The sequence below is a fragment of the Diprion similis genome, chromosome 8 (assembly GCF_021155765.1).
Source record: "Diprion similis isolate iyDipSimi1 chromosome 8, iyDipSimi1.1, whole genome shotgun sequence".
Classification (NCBI taxonomy): domain Eukaryota; kingdom Metazoa; phylum Arthropoda; class Insecta; order Hymenoptera; family Diprionidae; genus Diprion; species Diprion similis.
Window position 1 is genome coordinate 17,809,707 of NC_060112.1, and position 14,035 is coordinate 17,823,741.

The 14,035-nt window shown below is 38.6% G+C and overlaps 4 protein-coding genes across 5 annotated transcripts; 2 read left to right on the forward strand and 2 right to left on the reverse strand.

Annotated features, from left to right (window-relative positions):
* Positions 1–171: 171 nt before the first annotated feature.
* On the forward strand, positions 172–3,255 carry LOC124409250 (sorbitol dehydrogenase-like). Its single transcript, XM_046886754.1, has 5 exons — positions 172–558; positions 800–1,054; positions 1,422–1,659; positions 2,704–2,885; positions 2,968–3,255. The coding sequence occupies exons 1-5, from the start codon at positions 421–423 to the stop codon at positions 3,169–3,171; spliced, it is 1,017 nt and encodes a 338-aa protein (XP_046742710.1). The 5' UTR covers positions 172–420; the 3' UTR covers positions 3,172–3,255.
* A 700-nt stretch (positions 3,256–3,955) lies between these two features.
* LOC124409253 lies at positions 3,956–4,561 on the forward strand. The gene is made up of 2 exons (XM_046886757.1): positions 3,956–4,350; positions 4,428–4,561. Exons 1-2 carry the CDS (start codon positions 4,153–4,155, stop codon positions 4,530–4,532), a joined length of 303 nt encoding a protein of 100 aa, XP_046742713.1. The 5' UTR covers positions 3,956–4,152; the 3' UTR covers positions 4,533–4,561.
* LOC124409251 (lachesin-like) lies at positions 4,470–5,723 on the reverse strand. Its single transcript, XM_046886755.1, has 4 exons — positions 5,463–5,723; positions 5,145–5,380; positions 4,928–5,062; positions 4,470–4,820 (listed from the first exon to the last, which is right to left on the reverse strand). Exons 1-3 carry the CDS (start codon positions 5,512–5,514, stop codon positions 4,949–4,951), a joined length of 402 nt encoding a protein of 133 aa, XP_046742711.1. The 5' UTR covers positions 5,515–5,723; the 3' UTR covers positions 4,470–4,820; positions 4,928–4,948.
* Positions 5,724–6,769: 1,046 nt separating this feature from the next.
* On the reverse strand, positions 6,770–10,349 carry LOC124409816 (lachesin). 2 transcript variants are annotated; one of them, XM_046887675.1, is made up of 6 exons: positions 10,025–10,346; positions 9,092–9,321; positions 8,749–9,005; positions 8,174–8,577; positions 7,464–7,581; positions 6,770–6,955 (listed from the first exon to the last, which is right to left on the reverse strand). In XM_046887675.1, exons 1-6 carry the CDS (start codon positions 10,068–10,070, stop codon positions 6,934–6,936), a joined length of 1,077 nt encoding a protein of 358 aa, XP_046743631.1. In that variant the 5' UTR covers positions 10,071–10,346; the 3' UTR covers positions 6,770–6,933. The 2 variants fall into 2 exon arrangements, with proteins under 2 accessions (XP_046743631.1, XP_046743632.1); XM_046887676.1 differs by lacking the exon at positions 7,464–7,581 and having other exon boundaries at positions 10,025–10,349.
* Between the last annotated feature and the right edge of the window lie 3,686 nt (positions 10,350–14,035).

Consider the following 14,035-nt stretch of genomic DNA (forward strand, 5'->3'; position numbering starts at 1 on the left):
TCTTCGGATAACTAGAGTGCATATCTTCGAGGGTTCGGAAAATTGCGCGAGGGGCAATGGCGAATGATAAAATGAGCGCAGAGCGAAAAGCGCAGTGGAAGACGTGGACGAGGTGCAATAAGCAGTTGCTGACGGAAAGCGAAGGAGAGTAAATGTGTCGGGAAGGGGAACGTGACTAAATAAGAGCGACGTCATGCTTCGCGCACCCAAGTATTGGGCCCTATAAATTGGCGCTGGTTTTGTGAAACTCAAAGTTCGCGCGTCAGTTGACCGTCCGTATTTCGCGTGAGTCGGAAGCCGCTCCGTAACGGGGAAAAATTGAAAAAAATACCGAATAAAAGTATGTTTCCTGTTCATCTGGTCGCAGTTCGGTTGTTCATTCGTTGAGTCGAGACTTTTGACAGTTTTGAAATTTTCGAAATGGAGTATTTGAGCTTTGATCCGAAAAGTAAAAAGCTGACGCTGGAAGAATGTGCTATCCCTTCGCCAGCTGAGAAGGAAGTTCTGATCAAAGTTTCATATTCTGGGATCTGCGGTACGGATTTACACATTCTCGACGTAAGTTCCTACGCTTCGAATAAGGCCCTGTTACGAAAAATTCATCGTATCGGGTGATAGCTGCATCACCATAAAAATCTGGCGAAAACTAAAATCAACTGCAGCACTGTTCCCGTCACTCGGCATGAATTCGAATGTACATTTTTTAAATAGTTTACAATTCGTACGTCATTTCATTTTCGCACGACATTCTGGTATAAATTTTTTTTGTCAAAATAATTTTTATTGATTTCGTTCGCAGGGTTCCTTCCCCTGCAAAGATGGTCCACTAATTTTGGGTCACGAGTTCTCGGGTTTCGTGCAGGCCATCGGTTCGGCGGTAACGGCTTTTGAGGTCGGCCAAAAAGTTGTCGCCGATCCAAACACTGGGTGCAATACTTGCGATTTTTGCCACGGTGGTAACTACCACTTTTGCAGACTCGGCGGTATTCATAACACCATTGGAATATTTCGTGATGGGGGCTGGGCTACCCACGTCCTAGTTCCCGACTCACAAGTAAGTCGATACCACGCCGTGACCTAAATAGGGTGAATAACGAAATGTACAGTCCGATCGAAAAGTTTTCCGCGCGAGAGTCAACTTGTGCAATAGTAAATTAATTTCGTAATTTCACAACTTGTTCCTATTACAACTCAGCTCACAAATTTAGTGAGAAAAACTATTAGAGTTTAAACCCTCGATTCATTAAGATCGTATCACTTTTATCATTGTAAAATGTTGCACGTTGTGAATAACTGAAAACATCTACTAGGTTTAGAGGCCGATGGAAGTATGATTGTCTTCCTGAAGCTGTGACGTTGCGAGTGAATGTCTGACGGACGAGTGAGCAAATACGTTTGAAATCTTATTTTAAAACACTTAGGTACACTTAGTGCCGGAGGGAGTGAAACTACCTCAAGCAGCCCTAGTCGAGCCATTGTCCTGCCTGGTCCACGGCTGGGATATATTAAATCCGGTCCACATTGGGACGAGAATTTTGATACTAGGAGCGGGAATAATCGGTTCGCTGTGGTCGTGTCTCCTCCATCTCTACGGTCAGCGAAAAACAGTAACGATTAGCGAGCTGCAGGAAAAGCGAAGACGACTGTTCGAAAAGTTGGGTAAGTGCAGAAGCCCCAGGTGGGTATGTTTTTTCGATTTTTTTCCCACTTAAACTAAATTGCAAATTCATCAGACGATCTGATACTCTTCTCTGCGACATAGAAGACTTGGTTGTAATGAAGAAAAAATATCAAATTTTCCACATGTATACAGTTTGAACAATTACACGTGAAAATTGTTCAACTACCTGTCTAGAGTACTCCAGACATGACGAAGTAAATTACGAACTTTCGGACGTTATCAAAGATTGTGGACACAAAGTCTATTATTCGAGGTCAATGTTAATCCGTCAACTCAATGACGTCGACGAATCACAGCGAATGAAACTAATTCGCGTAAATAAGGTGAAAGGTCAACAAAGGACCTTAAATAACGTTTAAAAGAGTAGTTTTATAATAAATTGATAAGAGATCTTTTTGTAGACCGTTCAATTCTCTACAAAAATACATTCTGGTATTATCAGAACACTAATGCGTTGACGAGTTATCACATTCGAAAGCTTAAGAAAAATTTTACCGTAGCTAGTTCGCCGAGTGCCAAGTACCTACTGATTCTCGGACTGGTAGTGATATTCCGGAGCCCTATTTCATGCGTTGTTGTGATTGGTCGAAGCGCTTACGTCGCAATTGTTATTGAATCGGTTCATCGGGTTCACGTCAACAAGAGCGTCGGTTATCGTACCTCGATTTCAAATTTGCCGGTGTCAACTGCTCTCACGCCGATATATACATCTCGCGAACGTAACACACAACGTTTACTATTCCATTCCCTAATCACCGTAAAAAATTTCAAACTTCCAAAGGTCTCGAATATTAAGTGACGAAAAACCGAAAAGGCGAGAATACAAATTGTTCGTTTTTGTCAACAATGAGGTCTGACCAGCAGCTGTGTTCATGTGTTAGTTAGTGTAAACTAAATTCATCACTACTCGCAGGTAGAATTTCGACTGTTAACAATATAAGCTTCAGAGGATTGCAGACCTTACATACCGTTATGTACAAATTTCACTCGTTTTTAATTGCTCTCTATATTCTTATTGCCAGATTTGGGCTTCAAGGCGGTTAGTCCGGAGGATTTAAAAGGCTCGGAGTTCGATCTAGCGATAGACTGTAGTGGCTCAGGTCCCGCTCTGCAGGAAGCTTTGACCCTGCTGGGCAGAGGAGGACGGCTCTGCGTTTTTGGAGTCGCCAATCCGAATACAGAAGTCAAGTTCAAACCGTTCGAGGTACTATTGAGACCGAAAATACCCTTATGAAACGAAAACGAAATTTGAATAATCCAACGCAAGATAACACTGTTTTTTACAGGTTTACGCGAAGGAATTGGCCATTGTCGGCGTGAAGATTAATCCATTCACCTTCCCGAAAGCCTTGTCTTTGATAACGGCTATGGCCGACTCTTATCTCGACTACGAAAAACTAGGAATAGGTGTCTACTCGTTGAAACAATACCAGGAGGCTCTGACTGCTCTGAGGAATGGTGATATTAGTAAAGTCGTATTTAAATTTTGAATATATATTATAAATCAGTTGTCACGTTGTATTACCAGTAAATTGCGATCAGTTATCGTAATATTAAACAGCCAATTTTTCTAACCGTCAATATTATTGACCTGTCCTTCTTTACTTCGTCTGTCTCGTCCTGCAGATCATCGATAGTTTTCAACGTCAAATTTTTTTCAGGCATTACTCGCATCTTCATACAGTGCAAGGATTCACAATGATCTGAGGAACTGAAGTTTTGTACAACATAATTTCTAGGCACTTTAATTTTTCCTGGTTGATTCGCCACCTGAAACAAATATTCATTCATAGTATGAGGTCTGAGGCAAAAGAATTTTGCTAATTTCTGTGACCAAAATTTCGTAACTCAAAATCAAGCTCTTCAGATTCAGAGTTCTTCTCCATGACGTATAATTTTCTCGCAAATGTCCAAGTACCTCTGACTTTGATATCGGGATTTAAAGGCTGGTTGTACATTCGTTCGCATGCATTAAGTTTGAACAGACTATCTACCTACCGAATAATATCTGGTGGCACTACTCACGGATGTCCGATAAACAAGACGGTTCATAACGTCGATGTATGCGGAATGTGAGTTGTCCAGATAAGGCGTTTGCTTCCATGAAATTGTCACACTGCAGTCCTCGCTCCCACCAAGTACAGAACGCGACCTCAAAAATGGACTCCTTCTGCAGATTTCTTGTGATTTATAGCGGGTTACAAGTAGGTGAGTACATACTAAATAGTTATGTCACATCGTTTTATGTGTGCAAGAAAATGTGCCAGAAAAATTAGACGAATTGACAAATTCAATAATATTACATGCATAATATTCAAGATCAGAGTTCATTGACAAGTAATCGCAGAATATGTGTTTGGGTACGAAAAATTGTGCTTCAGCGTGCAGAGAATATCCTTATTGTTTTTGTTCCATTCTTTTCTTCTTGACAAGCGTGTGTCGTTGGAGAGGAATTATTAGCGGCAACGCCAATGGTAATTCAAAGTATCGGAAAAAACCTATCCCTGGAGTGCCAGCTTCCAAATTATGGAAATTACCCTACTCGTTGGTCGACAGTTGACCGTGATCTAGTCACTAATTTAACGACCGAAGATGGAACCGAGCTCGTTGTCCAGAACAATCGATACGGTTTAGTTAAGAACGCGGCCCGATCAACGACGACATTTACGGTAAGTACAAGGCGAATTTCAGATGCGATCCCTGAACATTTGAGACTGTCAATAATATTATTTTACTTTTTGTTCAGATTAAAAATTTCCAAAGAGAAGATACGGGACTCTATCGTTGCGAGGTAGGGCAGCTGAATAGCCCTGGGTTGTTATATGACGTCAACGTGGGAGTTCGAGAATAACCGAGTTCAATGATGTTTTGATGTTTCCGATAATCTAAAAATATAAGATATACCATAACTGAGCAGTGAAAATCTTGGGACTGTTATTGGAATATACAGATTGATGTATTATTTAGGTCATTTTTTATGAGTTATCATGTTAAGTGCAGAGAATACAAATATTTACGGTACACTGCAAATAAGTACTTTGATGTATATGAAATTGTAAACCAATTGATTGCTCAAAATCAAAGTTCAATTTCTTCTAAATATAATTCATCTATCCAGATAAGAGGCCCAATAAGATTTGTGACAAAACAAATAGATCTTAGCAATAAGTCAATAAATCACTAAATAAGTTGAAAGGTCGATGATTTCTTGCTTTATTTATTCCTTCCGAGAGTGTCGAGCAAGCGTTTCGAAATTTCGATAGATCATCACTGCGATGGATGGCGAACATTTAATTCCATATCGGCAGAAGGTCGGTTGTTAGGACCGGTGGATAATACACATTTATAGAGTCCGGCGTCTTCTAATTGAAGATGAGAGATCTAAAAAAATGTGCACATAAATGAGTAAAGCGTATAAAAGCCAATGGCGCGTTCGTCCGACATAGGAAAAGCAAAATTTTACCGTCAAAGTAAACTCCGAAGATGTTGCGTTACGGTGTGTAGTAACTGAATAACGGTTATCAGAAACAAGAAGTGCACTTCCGCTTGATATGTATATGGTATCTTCAGCGACCTTCGTCCAAAGAACAGGAATATCCACAACATTATCAGCGACACATGACAGGCTCACAGTATCTCGGACCTCTTTAATTTGTTTCGGCGAAATGTAAGTGATAGCTGGCTGGTCGTGCGACGTGGCTGTAAAAGTAGAGTGAAAATTTACCCAAAAAGAATAACAGAGTTTAAACCTCTTAATGATTGTGGCGAAAAATAATCTTACCTATCCGTAGGGTCACGGCTAGAAAGACCAGGTACACGTAAAAGGAATTCATCGTATGAAGCCGCGATCGTATACACAACACGAACGAGGATGACTAGCGAACGATCGTTTAACGAATGAGACAAAGTTCACGTTCAGCCTGTTGTTCGCTATCTCTCACCACTCAAGGCCGAAATTGAGCTACACATATTCGTTACGATGTTATAATTTGTCTGACATATTAACGTACCAACAACTTATTTCACAACCAAAATATCGTATAATTTTCTAAATAAGTATTAGTCGATTAATAGAACTTTCATTCAGCTGCTGTTACTGGGGAATCAATGTAGTATTAGAAGGTGAAAATTTTACAACACAGTAATAGGTAAGGCATGTTTCTCGAATGTTTAAAAAATGTTGTTTAATCGAATAATAACGAGTTTTTCCGTATTTAGTGTATATGGTCGAAATAACAAAATGTCTTAGCTCTTGCGGAATACGCAGTAAAAAGTTTACAAATGTAAAATATTGTACATATTGTCAAATAGTCGTTCGTTATTCTACATTCATTACGATTAAGTGTTAAATTTGATGTCATTGCGCTGTACTTTGCTAATTTGTAAAAATGTTATACAAAAACACCTAAGTACTAGTGAATATTATTGTTACATATTATTATAATTGTGAGTACGTTGGAATCCCAATAAACAGGTTCAATCCAAAAAAGCAGTACTCCGTAAATGAGGTTAAATATGTCACAATACTTGTAACTTATGTCCGGAGTACCTTGATTACTTGATACTCAAATGTATGTTAACTTGTTTAATTCATTTTCATTTCTATTGCTAATTTGTATAAATGTTACATTTATAATAACGTTTACTCTACAATATAAGTAACGAAAAAAAATGAACGAAAATAAAATACAAATCGCAGGCGATATGTAAATATAATAAAATGCCGCGACATAGGTACTTCCGATTTTTTGCTGCCTGGTTAATCACCTTACATGATAGATTCGACCTCGAGATTCGATGACGTGGCCTCTTTTAGGGTCCACGTAAATTAATATCATAATAATATTGCATAGCGTTGAACATGAAAATTTTTCATTGCTATTGTCAAACGCAACAATTCAGTTTGACTGACGATGTAAAGATATGTTCAAAAAATTGCTACAACCTTAAAAATCTAGATACTACTTCTTTGACTTTTCGATACATGGAATGATTGGCTACGGAGTATAAAAAGTTTCGCTTAATTACCAGGTACTAGTTACCACGAAAAAATGGAATGAATATTCACTTGTTATAAAAAACAGAAGAAAAAACCTGAAAAAATTAAATGATCGTATAAAATCGTTTTCACATTAATGCACAATAATCAATCGAATGACCATAAACTGGTACAAATCACAAGGCTCATAAAGGCCATCAACCATTTGGATAGGATGCACCGCGGTGCTGCGGCCCAACGTAGTCCTGGATAGTTAATGTTTGGTATGGAAATTTCTGAAACAAGAAATGAGAGTTCATGATTGACAATCGGTTTGTCGTTTGTGTAACAAAGTCATCCACCAATTATCATTGCTTACCATAAATCTGTACAAATACAAGCAATTAACGTGGAAGAAATCCTTCGATTTTACTTCTTTACAAGTGGTAATTGTAAGATACATAAATAGACTCAAACAATACGAGCAGGGCAATGATTTGTAACACAATCACGATACAGCAGCATTATTGAAAGTTTTTCATAAAGTGTAGTAATATAAATAGTAAGATTATGAACGTGGTGCAAGCAATAACATAAATTAAACAGATGGAAAAATTGAATAGGATGTGCACTTACGTATTTTTTGTATCAACTCCATTTCAAATGGAAATACAGTAAAGTGCCAGAAACATATCAAACCGAATTCATCATACATTATTTCCATTGAATAATTGTTGAGACATGGACGTTTAATGTGTCTATTGAGTCAAAAAATGAAAAAAGAATTCATTCAACAAATCTTACCGGAAAATAGCTGCTACAAGAATAGCAAAGGCCACCAATGGTCCTGATGAGAGTGGCGTCACAGTAGCTCCATAATGTGCCTGACCACAAGCCGGTGGACAGACAGGAATAATAGTTTCTGTGTGAAGAAAACAATGCACAAGCTACAACATGCTATCTACGAAATAATATTGTATAATAATTTTCGTAATTACTTCTAAGTACTGCAATTACTCGACACCTAATATATACGAGTTCTAGCTAATGAAACATATCATTAAGCGATAACATATCATTAAGCATTCAAAAATTTATGCGAGATTCCTAATAAAGTTCAACACTCAGGCATTATAGCAGAGCATAGCATAAAAATTAATCGTCAATTTGATTGATGAAATTATAAAAAGTAAAAATAAGTTTCCTGTTGTGCATCTCTGCACTAGAATGTTTCAGAAAATAATGATCAATACTGATTACGTGTAACGTCGTATAGGGCAATTCGATATTTGTTTAAAATAACTGTTTAAAATAACAGTTACATTTAAAAAAATTTATCACTTCTTCACAATATGTGAGTAGCGAGTTTATCTCAACGAAGTTATCTCTTAGCGAGCAAGTAGTTGAGAGTTTATCTCAAATTGCCATACTGTAGGAGCGGGTCTAAATTAATCAAACTCTATTTTAAAAAGGACTTACTCATATACTAAAAGAAAGAATATTGACAAACTAACCGAAGAGTTCGACTTGGGTTTCAGATGTTCCCAGCTTGTTCGCAGCTTTGCATACGTATTGGCCATATTGCCGTTTTTCAATGGTGATGACCCTGATTGTTGTATCGGTAAATTCATCAGCAGTAGCAAAATGTGAGATACTGTAGTGCTGATTATTTGACAGCGTGACCTCGTCTTTCATCCAGGTAATTGCAGGTGGAGGATAAGCTTCGACGTGACATTCCAAATCCATGTCGTACTGCAACGCTTGACCTAAACGCGGACGTGGAGCAGTTATAACGGGTGCAAATTCTACTTCCACAGCAATGTTACGTCTCGCTCCTTTTCCCACTCCGTTTTCTGCCACACAATAATACGTGCCACGGTCTTCTTTTCGAATTGCTGAGATTTTAAGAGTGTTGCCGCTGTAGCATAAAAAAAGTAAAGTAAAGTTGTATTAGTCGTTAGAGAGTTTTGAGCACCAAGGTGTACATGGCATGACGATTATTCTATTAATTACTACTCTAGGATCCACCCTCTATAAAATCATCACATAACTTCAAAAATTTGCATATGTAAGTAACTGTGCAATTCACCGATAAATAGAACCCCCGGTAGGTAGTAGAGCGTTATTTTCCCTGCGCCAAGAAATTCGTGGATAAGGATGCCCCGAAGCATAGCACTGCAGTTGTACACTCTGTCCTTCGCTTGTGACCAAAGATCGCGTTGAGTTATCGCTAATAACCGGCTGCCTCCGAACCTGCAGATCGACTTCTGCAGAGATCTTGTTACTAAGTGAGATTATGACTTGACATTGATACGTGGCTGCGTCAGTTTCTTGTATATCCTTAATCTGCAAAAAACAAAGAAAATTAGTTAGCACCTTTATGTGAAATTTCTTTCTCATCAACATAAACAAAGTAAGCATTTCAACTGTACCTGCAACGTATATGTTGACGATGCGGTATCGTATCGCAAAGAGAACCGACTGTCACGGATGATCAACGTTGTCCCAGTAGAAATAGGCAACTGATCTTTGGTTACTTTCACCCAAAGAACTGGAAAGTCTTGAGCATACTGTACCGAACATTGCAGATCTACTGTACCTCCGATGTCTCTTATTTGTTCCTGAGATATGTAACTGATGGTCGGCGTACGCTGGGCTGTCGCTGGAAGAATAAGCAACCTTTACCCCTGAACCTACTCCATAGTCGCAAGGTGGACAGACTTTATTGAATTTAATTATTGGGCCAAAATAAAAGATAAAAATAAAGTCTATATCAAAAATATCATTAAATCGTTTAATGAGCTCAAATCAGATCAAGCTAAATTCAATATCCTCCGAAGTTAGGTTGCATCAGTTTATTCATATGCACGTTGCATAAATTATTCACAATAATGAAAACATCGGTATAATTGTTGTCCGAGATGAAAATTATGCGAATGTGCGAATCATGAATCACCGTTCAAACGATTTTACTCCCTCCCACTCCGCCCCACCATCCTTCGAATAATTACTACGTTACGTTAGTCGGCAAGAAATTCATGAATAAATATCATGAAAAAAGAACACGAGAAAAGGGGAAAACAGAAGAAAAACGTTAATTCGTGTCAACACGCCAGTTTTGCCAAATACGAATGTCGTTTGAATAGGTGTTAGGGAAAGAAATATTTTTCTTCATTCAATCATTCAACAAGTCGGTTATGATTATTGATTTCAAGTATTGAATACGACTGCATTTTAGCTAATTCAGTTGCAATTTGGCCCCGTTGCGCTTTCATGCACGAAAGAAATGTGCAACTTGGCGATAATCTTGATTTGTTCATAAGTTACATTGAATAGCACTAGAATAGATGAATCAATCGACTCACCCAGCTGTAGCAATGCCAATAACAGGAACACGCCAAAGGTTTCCATCGTAGCGACACACCCAGTAATTCGGATCTTAAAACGGCGCCCGAAAATGCTTGATCACACGCTACTTGTCTCGAACTTCGTTTACTTGCGCCCGTTCTAAGTTTTCGCAAAACTTTTACACATTAGCCGGCTTTAATACAGATCATTTGGTGAGATTCGACGTATATTCGATTGTTAATGCAATGATAACAAACCGTTCGTATGGGCTGGAAACGGGCGGGTGAATATTAAAACAACTTGTCAAACAATGCCCCCACACGCAACTGAGCAGGTGATTGTTGATCGACACATTTCCAATATGGCGGCCTCCTAGCGGCCACTACGCGATTCAAGTTCCATATTTGTCGTTGTAATGCCATAAATATTTGATAGTATTTTCGAACATATATTCGAAACTAAAATTATTGGTAATTATTGAATGAGTTTTAACTTGTTATTTGCTCTGTTCACGAATTAACGCAACTACTCATTTGACTACTGAATAAGACAACCCCTAATTCAAACGAACGCGGGATCAATTGTCAACGACTGAAGAGTTGTCGTTTTAGCACGGTTCGATTTGTTTCAGAAGAACCAAATTCGTTGTTAGGATCGAATCGATATTGACAGGGGAAAAAAAGAATTCAATTTATTCAAGAGTTGAGACAAGCTATATTTTAAACATTCAGAGAATTCACGATTCGTGATTCATATTCTCGCAATACAGATTACGTGATATTCAAAAGGATCCGAAACCGTCGGGTGATTTTCTTGTCTTTTCGGTATCTCCGCTTCAAATAAGTCGGAATGTTCGGGATTTGTTACTGCTGGAATACAAAAAGAAATTAGAAATACGGAAACATTGAATTCGAGCAAGATGTACATTGTACCTACAGTACTGATGGATAATGTAGAACCCGTGACAACACTGATTGAACTGAATTATTAATCCCTGGTGACCTGCTGAATATTTTGAATAATTTAAAGATATACGGATTCGTGTAAAGCCTCGTGTAACCTTGTACGTTAGGTAGAACAATATAAATGTCACACTCAAATATCTTTCGAACACCATGATGCTATTCTCATTATCCTTAACACCAGACAACCATGCAATCATAGATATATCATATAATTATGTAGAACTGAAAAGTGCATGTTGATCTCGAGTATATTTATAGCACCAGCTGATAATACAATTCTCGGTGCTGAAATTGGCATGAATTATTTCAACCAACTCCTCAGAATAGCCCACTGTACCATGATATCCAGACTGGTGGAGGAGAGGGGGGCTAATTCTAGACTCGAACGTTAAATTATTAACCGTCGGAGGGTTTTGCCCTTCGTATCTTAGACGTCACGTGGTGACGTATGCTTCACACATCTGTAGCACAGCATACATGTAACGGACGACATACAAAACAAAATGAAAAGGGTGGCCCACTGCTGTCGATATACGTACATGGGAAGCATTGGATGGTGGTTGGCTTGCTGACATTATTGTGGCATATGGTCCTATAAATTAAATAACGTATCCTTTTGTAGGCCACGGCAACTTCGTGAGCCGAACACCTGCATAATACAAGTAATGCTATAATTTGTAGATAGCAGCTATTGTTGCTAAAATATAACATTTTTCTTACATTATCCGATACACATCTGAGCGTGTTATAAGTCCACAATATTCATCGCCATTGACATTTTGACACTAGATAAATCGTGATATACTTCTTTTTATGCATATCGGCGTTTTTTCCAGCGCGTTATACGAACAGTTCATTCTCACTTAATATATGCGCATTGTTTTTCTTGTACCCACTGACTGATTCATTCATTACATATGAATGACGTTCATCTAGTAAAGACCCAATGGCAATATATTGCTGTAGGTGTTTGAAACATATTTCCTTAGAAAAAACATCGTTCGAATGAAGGATTGTCCCGCATTTATCACGGAACGTGCGCGATGAAGTTTGATTATCGACCTAAATCGAGCTGCTTTTATTCGACTTTACCTGTTTCATTAATTATTTATAAAGAATTTTAGTACGAATACGACTTAAGTACAAGGCAAAGGATCGGACGTCGGCTAATCGTATGTTGTGTCATTAGCTGTTCGTGACTCACAATTAGAATTTTAAAAAAGCCAGAGGTATACAGGCAAAGAAGGATACGATGCTTTTCGTTTTTTTTTCTTTCTTCACTTGGGATAGAATCGCATTTCCATTACCTCACCGCCCTGGGGAAATTGACTGTAACGAGTTTGAAAAAAGAAAAAACCACAAATGTTAGTATGTTAGCACTGCAGCTGCGGCCAACTGCTGCAAGCTCGGTGCTTTAAAAAACCGTTTCATTCTAATTGTAAGTCTAGCGACAAATTCGATAGTTCAAAAGGAAGACGTCTATCTAATATTGTTCTTCCCAATTATTGGTACAGCTTTTATTCGGACATTATGTGTTGGTTTACCCCGATGCGGTATATGTATTACGTGTCGCGAGGCATCTTTCATCGTCCAACAAGTGCTACAACGGAATTAAGGAAGGACGCACCGAGTGACCGAGTACCTACTGTCCGATGCACACATACAAGGCACATAAAGTGTGTTGTCCACTCGGTCTCCATGGATATGATGTGGCCCATTGGTAGCTTCCCTGGGGCAGGGGGTGCGTATACAGGGGCTTTATGCCCATATGGGATTGTCCCGTCACTCGTACATCCCCGCAGCAGTTTCGTTGTGTGTTATTGTCAGTCCGTCTGTCCGGGTTGAGCTGGTGTTGGTTTCGTCCAGCTCTCAGGATAGTTTATGCTCCGTTCCTCAGTATGCATCATCACACCTAACCCGACGCCGCAAACGTTCGGAGATTTCACCCTCGATCGTGTGAAATAAATACACGAGAGATATTGCCACGTAATAACGGATAAACAAAGCGTATAGATTATAAATTTTAGGGCATGCAATTCGCGATGCGCCAATTGCGATCAGTTGTTGCCTCGTTTTCGCGCGATTCGACTTCTTCGCAACGAATTGACTCTTGACTGTAATTTTCTTTTTCTCAAATCTCGCAATCTGTACGTGCTTCGTTGTCGTTGTCATGCTCCATAGGTGGAAATTGGTTATTTTCGACTTTAACACAGTCTTGCAAAAGTTGGCTAACGCCTCATCGGAGATTGCTTAATTATGATTTAAAGCTAAAAGCTGAAATTACGGTATCATCTTTTTACTTATTGGCTGTCAGTCAAGTAGACCGCCGTTACTCGTTGCTACGACGACGACGATGACGCTGCGCGTCGAAGCCGATTTCTGAACTTGGTTTTAGTAAAAGTGAATATCATAGTGTGAGCGGAATGTAAGTTTATCGCTCTCATATTATTCTATGCTGCATCATGGGGTGCCAGATTTATTTATTCTTGACGTAAAACCCGACACAATGAAAAGATAAAATTTCAAAACTCAACCAATTTTAGCAGTGCGATTGAACAAATTCGGTGAAAATTTATACACGGCGATCATGATTACATAAGAAGACTACAAACTAAGCTTTTGGTGAAACACGTGTTGCGCTTAAATTCATTAGTCTGATTATCCTAACACTCGTGGTGTTCCAAATTTTCTTCAATGACATCGAAACGCTCCACGCGTAGTCGAGTATAATTTTTACGACGGAGGAGAACGTAGAGTACCTGCAGGTAGTGTATTAATAATTAAAAAAGGTCAAGAAAGGTTTGAAGAAAGCATTACATCTGAAATGTTAATCGCGAATCTATTTTCGCGCCAGTGTAATGTGGCATTCATGTTGTACTTTAGGGCTCGCTTGTACTGTACGTATTATACATATTTGCTTTATATCGTACAATTTATTTCATTGATTTCATCGGAACTCTGAAACAGTGGGGTAGGATTTTGTTGCCTGTCTGTATTTAACTACATTAACAAAAAGATGTGAATGAAAGTAAAATCGAAAATGATAACGCCATTAGCAGCAAA